This window comes from Botrytis porri, assembly GCF_014898465.1.
Source record: "Botrytis porri strain MUCL 3234 chromosome Unknown BPOR_007, whole genome shotgun sequence".
Classification (NCBI taxonomy): Eukaryota; Fungi; Ascomycota; class Leotiomycetes; order Helotiales; family Sclerotiniaceae; genus Botrytis; species Botrytis porri.
Window position 1 is genome coordinate 1,753,588 of NW_024066081.1, and position 14,230 is coordinate 1,767,817.

The 14,230-nt window shown below is 43.1% G+C and overlaps 5 protein-coding genes across 5 annotated transcripts; 1 reads left to right on the top strand and 4 right to left on the bottom strand.

Moving 5' to 3' along the window:
- Positions 1-156: 156 nt before the first annotated feature.
- Positions 157-2,833, top strand: EAF01_005868 (uncharacterized protein; the record flags this gene model as incomplete). Its single annotated transcript, XM_038914122.1, has 3 exons — positions 157-201; positions 249-350; positions 401-2,833. The coding sequence occupies 3 exons, from the start codon at positions 157-159 to the stop codon at positions 2,831-2,833; spliced, it is 2,580 nt and encodes an 859-aa protein (XP_038770571.1).
- Positions 2,834-3,947: 1,114 nt separating this feature from the next.
- Positions 3,948-6,723, bottom strand: EAF01_005869 (uncharacterized protein; the record flags this gene model as incomplete). The annotated part of the gene is made up of 4 exons (XM_038914123.1): positions 3,948-5,621; positions 5,674-5,859; positions 5,906-6,470; positions 6,521-6,723. 4 exons carry the CDS (start codon positions 6,721-6,723, stop codon positions 3,948-3,950), a joined length of 2,628 nt encoding a protein of 875 aa, XP_038770572.1.
- Positions 6,724-8,552: 1,829 nt separating this feature from the next.
- EAF01_005870 (uncharacterized protein) lies at positions 8,553-9,599 on the bottom strand (the record flags this gene model as incomplete). Its single annotated transcript, XM_038914124.1, has 1 exon — positions 8,553-9,599. The coding sequence occupies one exon, from the start codon at positions 9,597-9,599 to the stop codon at positions 8,553-8,555; it is 1,047 nt and encodes a 348-aa protein (XP_038770573.1).
- A 748-nt stretch (positions 9,600-10,347) lies between these two features.
- Positions 10,348-10,682, bottom strand: EAF01_005871 (uncharacterized protein; the record flags this gene model as incomplete). The annotated part of the gene is made up of 3 exons (XM_038914125.1): positions 10,348-10,415; positions 10,471-10,568; positions 10,624-10,682. 3 exons carry the CDS (start codon positions 10,680-10,682, stop codon positions 10,348-10,350), a joined length of 225 nt encoding a protein of 74 aa, XP_038770574.1.
- A 1,051-nt stretch (positions 10,683-11,733) lies between these two features.
- On the bottom strand, positions 11,734-13,918 carry EAF01_005872 (uncharacterized protein; the record flags this gene model as incomplete). Its single annotated transcript, XM_038914126.1, has 4 exons — positions 11,734-12,653; positions 12,707-13,302; positions 13,359-13,660; positions 13,784-13,918. The coding sequence occupies 4 exons, from the start codon at positions 13,916-13,918 to the stop codon at positions 11,734-11,736; spliced, it is 1,953 nt and encodes a 650-aa protein (XP_038770575.1).
- Between the last annotated feature and the right edge of the window lie 312 nt (positions 13,919-14,230).

Below are 14,230 nucleotides of genomic sequence, written 5' to 3' on the forward strand. Positions count from 1 at the left end.
GTATGAAACTAGAACACGGTCATACGACCAATGCAAATCATGAAATACGAGCACAATATCAATCAGTTGTTCATCTCGATATAAGACCAGAAAGTAGTAAGCATTTCATTCTCTTTTGACGCAGTCACGGCATTAAGTCATCTAGTATTTTGTGCAATGAGCCCTGCGAATGAAGAGCACTGCAATGGTATGAAATTTTTAGTACGTAAAAGCATTCATGTGAAGGAATGGCGCTAATTTGATTATAGCTTGGGAAATTTGAAAAGGCAGCAGTAGTTCCCAGCGATCCTATGGATAAGATATGGATGTTTCGTATCCGAGGACGTGCTGATCCAAAATGGGCAACTCCGGTTTGTGATTACCACCTGATGACGAGATCCCGCGCTTACACTTTTATTAGGAGCAAAAATATCCCGGCATGGAGAGACGTAGCATTGGTACAGCTTGTAATATTTTTGGAATAGGTGCGCTGCTATATTACATGATAACAGGCAAAGAACTCGGGGAAAGTGCTTGGAACATTGGCATCTCAGATTCGCCTACTGATCAAGGACTGAAGCTTTATTTTGGTGCAGATCTAATAACAGAGCCTATTGCAACACAACAAGAGTATTCGAAAGCGCTTATTAGGACAATTCTACAATGCCTCGCATATCACCCCGGGGATCGAATTGATGCAAAGGAACTCCAAGCATTGAGTGCCAAGGCATTGAATCTCGTTGACAGACAACGTATGCCAGGAGAAGTGCGATATAATCCGGGTGATCCTGCCGTAATTCTTGAACCACAGGAAGAATTGCAACCTAATGACTACACTCCCTCAGACCTGAACCTCAAGGTATACAAGCCGCCCGCAGATCAGCCTGAGACGTTGCGAGCCAGAGCGGATAAATGGATTAAACGCTTCTTCCTATTTCCCGACAGCACGAAGAGTCAGCAGGCGAGAGAGAAACAACGATTAGAATATGAGAGACAAATCGAGATACAGAAACAAGCAGAGGCCGCAGAAGTGGCCAGAAAGCAGACACTGATTGATATTGAAACTGCTGAAGCAGAGGAACTCCGTCTTCAAATTGAAGAGGAAGAAGAAGAAGACCGTAGAATAGCCAAACAACGTGCAGAGAAGAGAGCTAAAATAGCTGCGGATATAGCACGAAAGAAGGCAGCCGTTAGTGGTGAAGAGGGAGAACAGACACTGCTGCCTCCACCTGCTCGTAAACGTGATCGATCTCCTGAGCCTGTTGAAGAGAGAAGCCGTAAAAGAGCCCGTCCTGCATCACCTCACAGAGCGAATACCCCAGACATAGCTGCGGCCCAAGAAGGTGGTGTTCAACCAATGGATATTGATAGCAATAAAGACAAGAACATTCCACCACCGGGAGATACAGACAAACCTTCTGGAGCTTCAAATTCTCCAGCAGGAGCTCAGCCGTACAAATTTGATTTGGATCCAAACATCGCTATTGAAGAGGACCCGCGAATACGCGGCGATCCTTCTTTCCAAGTTAAATATGCTGGTATGAACATCACCGTAGAGAAACTTGACAACCAACCCATGTTTTGGAGGGATCGGGCTTGGTGGAAGGGTGCGCTCTTTGAGAAAGCGAATCTTCCGCCAGAGGGCAAAGCCTTTTATGATTTTATCCAGAGTACGCATGGGAGGATACCACAAGCATTTTCATGGTCAGCTCAAGCATTGGCAATGCGGAAGGGGGCAAAGGAGAATCAGCCACAAGATGAGAAGGAAAAAGAGAAGGAGAGGCAAGAGAAGGAGAGACAAGAGAGGGAAAGACAAGAGAGAGAAAGACAAGAGAGGGAAAGACAAGAGAGAGAAAGACAAGAGAGGGAAAAACAAAAGAGGGAAGAGGCCAAAGCCAAGGAGGAAGAGGAAGCGAGAGAGCGGCGAGCCTATTGGGACCGGCTGGAGAGGGAAACAAATCCAACAAAACAACAATATAGGCAGGAAACGCGAGACCTTGGGGAAATAAAGGCAGCTGAAGCCAAAAAGAAAAGACTGAATCCACGACTCGATCCGCAAATTGCTGTTAATGGTGAATACCAAATTACTTGGAATGACTCGACACATCTTGTTCGAGAACTTGAGTTTTGGTGGGAGCCATTTCCGTGGGAAGACTATGCTTGGTGGCAGGGCGATCTTGTGAAAAAGGATGAAATTCCTCTTGCGGGCTGGAGATATTATCGAGATTTGGAAGAACAGGGAATACACCTTGTGGCGCATGGAGGAGGCTATGAAGAAACAAAAAAGGAGTTGCGAAGTGTAGCGGAGATGATACGTAAATTCGACGAAAAACAGGGCAAAAAAGATGGACACTTGGGTTTAATGAATCCTCCTCTTGGTGGCGCAGGGAGAGCCATAGATGATGATTACAAATCGCCTAGCACTCGTAAACCTCGAAATGCCGTGTATGGAATGACCATAAAGAGTTCGGGATATCAGGAAGCGTACAAAGCATTGCGTCCTGGAGAAGATGTTGATCAGGATTCTGATGACTCTGTGCAGGAGGTAGCCCCTCCAAAAGCAAACGCTCGCTCTCGCCCACCCCCTCGACCATCTCGTTCTGTAAAGGCGTCGCCAGCACCAAAATTATCATCAGTTGGCGCTCTTCCATGGTTCTGTTCATATTGTAATGAAAAGCAAGGTGGTTATATGAAAAAAGGGTCATGTGCAAGCCATATAGCAAACAAACACAGTACGAAAAAAGGAGTACCCAAAAGAACCCCATTTGTTCCTAAGAGTACTGTTCGAAAAGCTGCTGTCCGAGCAGTGGCGAATTACCTTCCTGATGATGACGATGATGATTACTGGGCTTAAATCTTGTATTCAAAGTTGAGAATTTTCCTTTGATTTATATACTTACTTATTCAATCCAATAAAGTTTCTCCATGCAAAGTTTTGTATACTTCATCAATAAATAGTGTTTTAATGTAACGATGCACATGTTGACTTCTCAATAATGGCGCTCTCCCAATCCAACTAAATACTAGGACTTTGTAACTTTCAATCAGTTTCATCATGATATTCGTGCTATTCACCATCAGTAATTCTATACACATTTCTTCTCCTCAATCTAGTAGATGCTAGATAATATTCTTCTTTCCAATCCATCCAACCCACCCACCCATCCATCCATCCATCCATCCAACCTATTCATCCATTCATCCACCAAACCCAAACTCATCCATTACACACCTCCTTAAAATACCAATCCATCCAACCATCCCCATCAAGATCAACATACCATCATCCCCTCCCCCCAACTTACATCTTAATACTCACCTCTACTCTACACATCAATGCCTCCTAATGCCCCAATCTTCATACCCTCTACTTCCTAACTTGGATACATCAATTAACTAGCCCATCCTCCCATTTCTTTGTTTCCTTCCAAAACTCTACTTGGGTGCTTATTCAAATCACATTGTAAACCCCGATTCACCTGAGCCTGCCATGTGGAGTCCACTCACGATGAACATACATCCTCTACTTAGTACTATATATTTATACTAGCTGTATTTGATGAATCACTTTTCAGTACTCGATGATATTGAAATGATGTTTCCCTGACACTAATAAAAATGCCTCTTTTCCACCATTGTAATAAAGAGGGGGTATACCAACTCTGGATACTTTATCCGTAATCTCGCGAGAACATGGCCATTATATCTCATTTCATCGTAAAATGCACCAATACATAAATCCATATCCTTAGGAGGAATAAAGATTGATGCCTTCAATCTATAATCGAAGTTCCAAAAATCATAGGTCTCTATTCATAAAAACTACCAAGGTATAATAACAATTTCGATCCAACCTCACGCCTAAAAGCGCAATCTAGTCTGATCTAGTAGTACCACAATACAAAAGATATGCATAAGTCCATTTATCCGAACATCCCATCTTCCCCTTTCTCAGTTCCTCCAACTAATCAATGAGGCATCCCCGTATTCTTAACACAAATTTGAAACAATTCATCCACAAACGTCAGCGGCTCAACATCTTCAGTAACTACCGCCGTGACCCCCCTATTCCCTTGCTTAGCCTCGAAGCCTCTCCCTTTTCCATTATTCTTTTTATCCGAGCTAAGCTTCACATCTCTCTCAACTTCCGTACTGACCAAGATCCCCATGGATTGATACGAAGCCGCTCGTATTGGTTTTGGTCTATCACTAGAACCATTTTCGTCTTTAGAGCGGCCGAGACTTACATCCCAGAGTGTTTTCAATCGTTCCATAGTAGGCCGTGATTGCAACTCCCTGCTGGGCCTGATTCTAGTGATAAGATTTCCAAACGGATCATGTTCCTCCACTACTTCGACTTTGAACTCTTCGCCAGACTTTGCAGGTCTCCATTGTGATAGGAGTCTCTTGTCTTGTGACCTATCACGAAAAGTTGCTGCAAAAATCGGTGAGAACTCTCGATATATTGCACGCACGAAAAAAGAATGATCTAAAGAATTTTTGTAAACACGTTGTTGCAATTTAAAAAGGGTGAGTGGCGCAAACGTGCATTTCTTTCCTGGCGCACGACGAGTATTGATGGGTACCATGAGCCGGAAAGCGATGAGAAGTCCTACTCCAGGCCTATGGTTTGCGGAAGCTCCACGGCATGGAGCCTCAATTGGTTTGGATATAAGGCATGCTTCACTGAAGATGGGATCGCCGATTTCGTGTTTCAACGATTGGAGCGTGGTAAGCAGTTGATTGGAAAATGTCTTCTCCCTTGTAGGTAGCTCTTTTGCTTTGACTGCTTTGGACAAGAACCGTTGACATTCTGTTACATTGAGGGTGTTCATTGCGTTCAAAAAGTCCATCTGCCATTGCTCCAGTGAGTCGAAAGGCAAGGTCATAGTCGGGAGCTGACTTTTAGCATCTTTCCTAACAACAATATCAAATCCTCCTCGGACGGAAGCTCGAATTGCAAAGCATGCAAGATGACATCCTGGATCTAAAATCTCATCCTGATTTGCAAACTTCCACAATTCCGAGAGATGCTTGGTAAGATCTTCATTCTTAATCTTCATGGTGTTTGATAGTAGTGATAGAACTTGTTCAATCTTCCCAAACCGATACCCCGCTGCTTGCAAAGCCTCTGCTTCACGTCGCTGGAATTTCTTGACAAGAAAAAGTAGTTGACCGGTTCCTGCTCCTGCATCTTTTTCGACGTCTTTCCTCGGCCTTCTAATGGCGCGACGGCCACCTTTGATCTTGTGTTGGATATCCCCAATTGTTTTTTCTATCAAGTCACTTAATATAGCAATACGAGATTTAATGATTGCTGACAATGGAATCTTCTGCCCGGTACCAATGACATCGTCGTACAAAGGCCCTAGTTTTTCCATGGGTATACGAAGATCATTTGCAAGATCAGCGGCTGCAATGCAGAAAAGCTCTCGAAACACAATAGAATAATCCTTGATTAAATCGCCATCGTAATCTACAAGACTAACTTCCTCTCTACCCTTGAGATTATGCTTTTCAATGTGAGCGCTGATATTGAGGCGCATTGCCGGAATGATATCTTTAACACAGTGCCAATTTTTCGCTGCTCTAAATATCCACAGAAATATTGGATGCGAGCTGTTGAAAACCTCAGTTAATGACTAGAATTAATTAGCATCTAGAAACATGAGAGTAAAGCATGCGTTCCCTTACGCCCTCGATAAAGGAACTGGTTATTTTTCGATTTGGCAGACTGCCTTGTGGACCAATCAACACATTTCCATGTTTATCGAATATGACTGCATACAAAGTGAGCTTCTGAGAACTGTTAATGCTTTCTTGTCTTCGGGTAAAGAGCATTAATTTCAATGTTATGTTGACAAGGACAGCGACTATGGTCTGATTCAATCAGTATGGATTATAAAGTTTTCGAAATCCAACTCACCAAAACTGTAGCGACAATTATAGCAAAATGCTCGGTCGGATTTGAAACCGGAGGTGTTGGGCGACTGTGAAGGCGGTAGTGTGTTCCAACAGATGATAACCAATGTAACCCGGATATGGCAAAAGCAAGTAAACAAGCGCAGATACCCTTCTTTGACCAGCATGATGCCCAGGATGAACGCCACAGGAAAAACAGGTAGATAGATCCTACACTTCCTGAAATGCCTATGAGTGCGGAAATGACGACCCATATAATATTATAAAAGCACGCATAGTTCGAAATGCTAGCTTGTCCAAGGTAATGCATACCGCATATTCCAAGCCCAGCTAAAGTCCCACCTAAACCAACCCGGGGCAGATCTATCGTTTCGTTGGAGCCAACAGTCCAGAATGCGATGAAGAATACTACAACAGGTAGGAAGAAAGACTCAGAAAGGGAAGACTCATTGTATGAAATTTGTAAGGTAGGATCACCACCGCCGAGAATAATTCCCTCGTCGCCAATGAAATGCATACACCAAACAGCAACACCTCCCATTGCTATCGAAGCGAATACGAGGACCGTCCTGATGTCAACTTAATATAATAGGTTCCTAGGAGATTGGTAGAGTCATACCAATTGTAGCGACCCTTTCTTGTTGTCCTCAGATTGAGCAGCTCAAATGCAGTCCAGGCGCCCACCAGGCTGACCAAGTATGATAAGAAGATATAGCCAGCGTCATATTTTTTGTCGATAACATGCCCTTGCAAATTATGCCAGGCCTGAAGGGTACTATTAATAGGTGCCGTGGCATTTGTTGAGTTGCTAGTGTTGACCATAAATGATATAGTGCACGGTACGTTGTTGAGTAAGAATTAGTGCTACGAAAGCACTTGTTCTGCGCAAAGTGTTTAAGCGGTCGAATATCGAGGTATGGCGATATTGCCGTCATTTGAAGTATGACTTGCTCTGTATCGATCAAAATCCTCTCATCACAGAGCTTGAGATGTCGTCCGAGATGGCGAGCTATTCTAGAGAGTATCACGGTGTTTTGAGTTTTGATTAGAACCACGTCCAGGGTTGAATATGTGAAAGGGGTGGGTTAGTAGGTGAAGACTTGTAGGTGGTCGTCAAGGGGAAATTTGGTTCGGAATATAAACCAGCAGTTAATTTTGGTTCCAAGTTCTGTTCAAGGGTGAGTATCGAGTCTGGTTCGAACCCTAATATAACTGCAGCGTATAGAAGGCACTCAGTGAGATAGTTCATAAGAATCCGATTGAGTAGTATGGCAAGGTAACCCACAGATTTACAATGAAAGTAGGTGAGGCAGGCTTGTTGTGAGCAATGTATAGGCAATTTGTGATATCCAACGTTGGAATAGGGATGAATAGTAGTGATTGAAAGGAAGTAATTATGTTATATGTGAAGAAGAGGAAAAAGAATAGTTGTAGGTAATGCGAGATACATTTCCAAGGTGTTTGAATGGATTCGGCGATGTGATGTAGAGAGATGAGGAATGAACTTCCACATTAGAGAAAGCCACTTGAGCTAGTTCCATTACTACAATAGGAAAGAGACCAAAGACTGAACGTCTGGCAGACTCACGTTTTGCTATGCCATTGATATGGAAAGAGCGAAGGTGATGCCAGAAAAGCACCTGTGCTCTCTGGTGAAGATCCGAAAGGGCGGCCATGATTCTTATGCTTGAAACTAGAAATTCCTTTCAAGCTGTCATTTCTTGTTAATTGAAAGCTCAATAGTACACTTGCACAATCTCATACTTTCGTCGTAGAGTGATGGTCGGAGGAGCGTATAAGGATTTGTTTGGTGTTTTCGGGGCGTGGCGTGGCAGCCCGTAAGGCTGCTTTAAATCCATTATGTCCGCAGTATTAAAGCAGCATCAACATACTAACGCTCCACTACGACAGCACGTACTATACTATCTATGGGTACACCAAGTCTATATCATAATGCTAATGACAAGTTCTATTCTCAACGACTCTTATGGGAAGTATGAGAATACATAATATGGGAGAAAGTTTTACTTGACAATTTACTTATGGGACGACATTCCAAAATCCCGCTTCCCTGCCGTATAACCTTACATTTCTAGATTCAAACGGTGGACAGTCAGGCCGCAAGCATACTACTCGATTGATATTCTCAAATATGTTATCTCACTCGGGCATGAAATTACATACTCTCTGTAGTTCAATTGAGAGAGTCCTAGGACTTGATTATGTTGTGTCGGTTAAGAACTAGAAGGAGCTGTCCAGACACAAAGACAGATGAAGCTCTAACGAAGTTGCCAAACTACCCCGATCTGGATCAAACAATCTTTCACTTTCATGTACGTTGGCAAGCTAGAAGAATTTCCATCCTCGAGCCCTACCCATTCACTAAATTATTCCACTCCCCAAAACATTAACCTTTCATTAGGCCCAGCTGTATAATTCCTGTAAGGTTCAAACTTTGCAAGTGACATTTAATCAAATATAAATTTGAAGCCGGCAGGAACCATCAAGTTGGTGATACAACTATCCAAACTCCAGTTTTATATCAACTGAGAATGGTGCTTTTGCACTATATTTACCTCCCTGATATAGGTATTCCTTCAAATCGCCACAAATCTTCTCTCCATTATTCGACACAGCATTCTCTCCAATCATTAAAACTGCTCTCTCTTCACTCTCTTACCATCTCTGCGGAATTCAGGTTGAATACGCTCGTCGTATCCCCTCTTTTGGCCATGGCTGTTTGCCCATCTGTTGTTTCTGAAAGGATTTGTAAGAGGGGTAGTAGAGCCATCGCCATTGACCAATTCGTTGTTACGGAAAGGGGTTGTCAAAGGGGTGGAAGGACCATCGCCGTTTGCCAATCTGTTATTTCGGAAAGGGTTTGTAAGAGGGGCAGGTTGATAAATGTCTTGTCTGCCACTGGTAGTGTGTCTTGAAGGGCCATGAGAGTTCTGAATGCCAGGCAAGACATTACCGAACGACTCATGTTGGGATCTCTGACCAAACACTGCCGAGCCTCTCAACTTTTCTTCAGCTGCGAGTAATCTTGACTCCGCCTCGCTTGCAATTGCTCCGATTCTTAAAAGCTCCTCATTATGATCATCTTGCAACCTCTTGAGTTTCATCTCGTACTCTTCGCGAACATCATTCAGCTTCTGGTCCATCTTAGCATTAATCTGATCTCCCACTGCTGGAAACATCTCCATCATTTGCGGCAGATTCATTCTCTTTGGTAGAATGATTTCATCCTTTGATGGTACAGATATTGCTCGCTGCTTATCTAATTCTTTCTTAGCATCCTCAAGCTCATCTTGAAGTTGTGTAATGGCCACGGAATTGATAGTTCCTTGTGTCATTACCGGCAATCGAACTCGTGGCTTAACACTTCCAACAGCCCCACCAGTTCTCTCACCATTTCCATGGCCCGCAACTTCCATCCCCATTTCGATGTCTGAATATTCCAAAAGTGTAGAGCCTCGTCCCTCAGCTGATTCCCAGTAAACAGATCCAGGGTGACAAACATCAACAGAAGCTTGCGAGTTTGTCAAATGATCAAATGGACATTTGCTAGAAGGATTGACGGGAAGAGGAGAGCCTTTGCTTGAGGATTCTCCACCGACTTGTTGATCGACCATTTCTCTACCCTTCGTTATCTTGTTCGATGGCCTCGGACTTCTGTAAGGAGTGTTTGGCTCCATTGGTCTTGCAGGTAGTGGCTTATGCGACACCTTTTGGCTATGATGGGAAGGGTATCTGACTGTGCAATGAATGAGCAAACAAAGTTTGCTTAATCGTAGTATCCGATACAATATGCTGTACCATGATATGTTTTTTGGGGGGAAGGGGGTGGGGGGGGGAGGTTGGAGAGTTGATGGTAAAAAAAAAGGTTGTTTGCTAGAAGCGCAAAAATCGATACAACAACCCTTACCGAAATGAGAAGCACTAGGTAGTCATCGTATTGAATAGAAACTATTCACTAATGTGCTGAGAAGATTTTTTTTCTTCTTTTTTTCAATTCTTTTCTTCCAGACCACGAGGGAATAAACACCTTTGCGCGATGAATATGAGAGGATGAAGTAGTGCTTTTAACTTCAATACGAATGGGGGATACGGAAAGTCTAGTTTGAGGATGTGAATAGATCGAGAACTTCTTCAACATGAGAGCAACAGAAAAAACTTTCAAACATAGGAACAGTCTAGAGAACATGCTTTTCATACTGTCTAAACTCCATTATCTTGCCAAAAGCGCCGTGTTCACACTGCATCCATGCGATGCACTCCCTTAAATATCCTCTTGATTTTAGCAATCCCAAGCTACCCATTGCGCCGAGTATCATCTCAATTTTTTGCATCCAAGTCCAACTCCAAAACCAAACCCTTGGATACTAGAATCCCAAGCTCAAGCAAGAAACGTGACTCTCATTTCCAGCCAAAAGAAAATAACCCCTAACAGAACAAACTACAGAAAATAATGACTCTCTCCAATTTCTCCATGTTACTCTTCTTTTCGCAACCTATTTCGCTTATGTTAGAGTCTTTACGCTGCCAAAAGGAAATAGCGGAACTTACTATTTCCTGTACGTTCTTTTCTTAGTGCTTGGGCTTTATTGTCGAGAGTGCTTTCATTGTCTTCGGAAGAAGAGAATGAGAATGTAGATGAAGAGGAGCTGGTTGGGTGTTAGGGATTTTTATGTGAGTGAGAGGTGAAAAATGGAGCATTACCTTGTAGTTCTGAATCGATTTAAGAGGGTTAGTTTAGGTGTTTCCCAAGTGACGGCCATTGCGTGATTGTGTATCTAGTTATATTTAAGGATGGGTCCTCTTCGTGGTTTCTTATAAAGAAGGAATTTCCACGACAGCAAATGTGTAGCAATCAATCCGTAATGACATTGAAATCAATGTAAATAGTTCAAAATAGGAAACCCAAAGACAACTGCCCGAAAAGATACTCTCGGGACTTCTCCTCCCATAAGTATGATCTCTTATATACCCTCCCAAATCTTCCCCCTCCTATCTTCATCGGAAAATCCCATCGCCACACCCCACCCCACCTATCCACTAGCTAGTAAAGCTTCATTCATTCGGTACTACACACCCTCATCTAGACCTCATCCCTCCAAACAACCGAAAGAATACGACTTCAACCTACCCCAGACCCAGACCCATTCTCAATGTCCCATTCCCAATTCGGAGAATAAACAATCATCTCAAGTCCTAGTCGAGCATGTTGGTTCCCCACACCTTTCTATTCGGTATTCATTTTCTAAATAAGACAGGGAATCGATGCAGAATCTAGATTCTAGCTCGCGGAGCTGCGCAAAGGGCCTAGGAGTTTTATTGCGATAGACCGATATTATTCCTGCAGACCTTGTGGTGAACCTGAAGGTTCGGAAATGGGTTGATTATAGGCGAGGTTTTTTTGTGTGTTGTATAAGCGCCTATATCCCTGAGAAGTGAAATTGAGTCATAGAATATAAAGTTTGTCGTTTCCGGTTCCGCGCAGAGGGCTTGGAGGAAGTGATTGGTGGGTGGAATATAACCTTGTTGTTGGGAGAAGGCTGAAGTTATTATGCCAGCAACCAATGGAGCAGATGTTGACATGATTCCATTAGATTAGCGCGATTACCGCTTTACACACGTCGCAGAGCATTGGTCTAAGGAAATAGACGCGGTTCTAAAGAAATTTAATTGCTTTAATATTAATTGCTATCATTTTGAAAGTACAAGCTAAGCTGTACGTAAAGTCATAATACATAAAGTCATATCTATATTTTTATCTTCCACGCATCATTACTTGCTTTTTGTCCCAGAACTTCCTTGCGACGGGGGGTATCAATCCCTAGCATCCCAAACCAACTCCACATCACCCTTCTTTCCCCCTCTCAAAACCGCACATCCATCATTGCATTTAGCAACCGCAATCCTCAAATCTTTTCCCATACCATTGGGTCCACTGGCAATGACCCTCGTTCTATATGCATTCCCCGCTCTCTCTTGCATGAAGCTATTAACCACCTGTTTCAAATCAGGATGAAAACATTGGCAGCCACCCAGATATGAAACCTTGAATCCACCGGATCCTCCTTCCGGACTCAAACTTGATATCGAGTTTACCATGGCTTTATCATCCATTTCCATGACTGTCTTTTCATCGTTAGTAATTGTCGCTTCTTTTTTTCCTTCTGAATCTGGATCTTCCTCTTGTGTAATAAAGATGTGAATGTTAAGATTCATTCCGGCATCTCTTGCCCTCCCCTTCACCTCCTCTAATTCCTCTCGGATCCAGTCTAGACACGAACTCCGTCGCACAATCCAAACAAAGTCAATGGCTCGTCCTTCGTATATCTTTGCGTCGCTAGCAGTAGCCGCTAAGACCAGAGGTAATGTTAACGAAATACCGGTTCCACCGGCTATAGCTAGGATATTAGTTGGTTCCTCTGTTGGTCTTAACAATTGCTCTCCGTAGGGACCGCTGAGGATTACAGGAGTAGTGAGTTGGCCGTCTAAGGCTAGCTTTTTGAGGTTTCCAGTTTCGCCTGAGCGGCAGCGAATGATGTATGTGTGGTGATCTGAGGGTACTGATGCCACAGTTATGGGATGCGATTGCCAGATACTGAGAGCAGGAAAGCAGAGAAAGAAATGTTGTCCAAGAGCCCATGGGGCGTGTTTGTGGTTGAATTCTAAACGAATAACGCCGCCGTCCTTATCATCAAAGTACTGAAGGGTCGATTGAGCAGGATGGAATCCGAGGCCTAAATTAATTAACAAGTGAGACCAATGAGCAAAGGTCAATCTAAGTGCTTACCTGCGTTACCACTGGCATCAAAATATCCAACATGAATTAGCAAAGTCCTCAAGATCCTTACCCCTCGATCAATAAAGAATAATCCGAGAGAAGCAATCATCCAGCACTTCAATTGTTGCCAATGTCCCCAACATGCACCAATATATAAACAAGCCACCACATAATGAGTCTTCCTGAAGAACTCGTATCCTGTCCATTGGATAACTCTTCGGATACTGAAAACATATAGGAAGCAAACAAATGATAATGCAAAGCAACCCCAGATAATATACGGCTGTTTAATGAAAGTTTGCCATGTAGTCGGTTGCGGTTGATATAAACGTGCTTCGATAAGAGTCCAGCCAAACGTATGCACGGCGGATTGAATGAAAATAACACGTCCGATCCAGCGATGTAGAAAGTTGAACGATTGATAAGGAATTCCGGTTGCGAGAGTTAGAACTGATTCCCGAGTACTAAGGAGTACCGTGAAGGGTGTTAATGCATACGCGAATGCTCCTAAACGGTCGGAGAAACCACCGAGGCCAGATCGGGTACTGAACAGAGTCGATTTTTTGACAGGAGTCATCCATGTTTTGTAGACCTCTCCAACAAATCTGTCGAACATTATTACTACTGTACAAACTTCTCCTCGAGTGGGCGCAATACTTACGTAAAGATCAGCAAGTAACCTAGTATAATTGCTAGTATCAATACCTGCAACCTGGTTACATGTCCAAAGAATTTGATAAAGCATTCTGGAAGGAGATATCGTCGGAAAGCAGCCGTTGTTCCACGCCATGCACGATAGTACCAGGACGAATTTCCCACGCTACTTTGTATCTCTGAGTCTCTAGCTTTGGTAGAAGCTGTCCCTGAAGGTTTTATGAAATGTAAAGTAGTGAGTATAATCAGAATGCCTCCTATCACTGCCCATAATATAAAAGTGTAGAGCATAGATATATCATGTATATGCTAGAAAATGTCAGTGTCAGAAAGATGGATAAGGGTCTTATTGCTAGAAGGAATGAAAGGTAGTCTGTCGGAAGCGACATATAATAGAGTTCTGAAGGCAGGACAACTGGCATGATGACTTACATAAACAGCATCCAGATATTCACATGAAGTAGCATCATTCGTACATGGCAATACACGAGCAAGATATCCCCAATGCGGTTCCATGGTTGACGTATCATCCGCCATTTGGATATGGCGAGCTTCAATGGCGTCCATGATGTCTATTAGATACCGGTATTACAAATAAGAAGATCGATTGCCAGCAATGAAGTCGAATACCAAAAGTAAATGATCAAGCTCGAGAAATAGGAAACCTTCTATTATCAACCCATTGCCAAGACATCAGCCAATGACAATGAGCAAGTTTGAGCTCACCACTACCACCAAACTGACTCAAATCAACAAATGCACATTATCAGTCCAGATGAAACTTTCATCGGAAACAATCCCCACAGCGCTCATCATGGGCTGCAACTACCAATGAAAAGAAATGTGAGAAGAGGACGGAGAGCTTGCCAAGAGAATAAA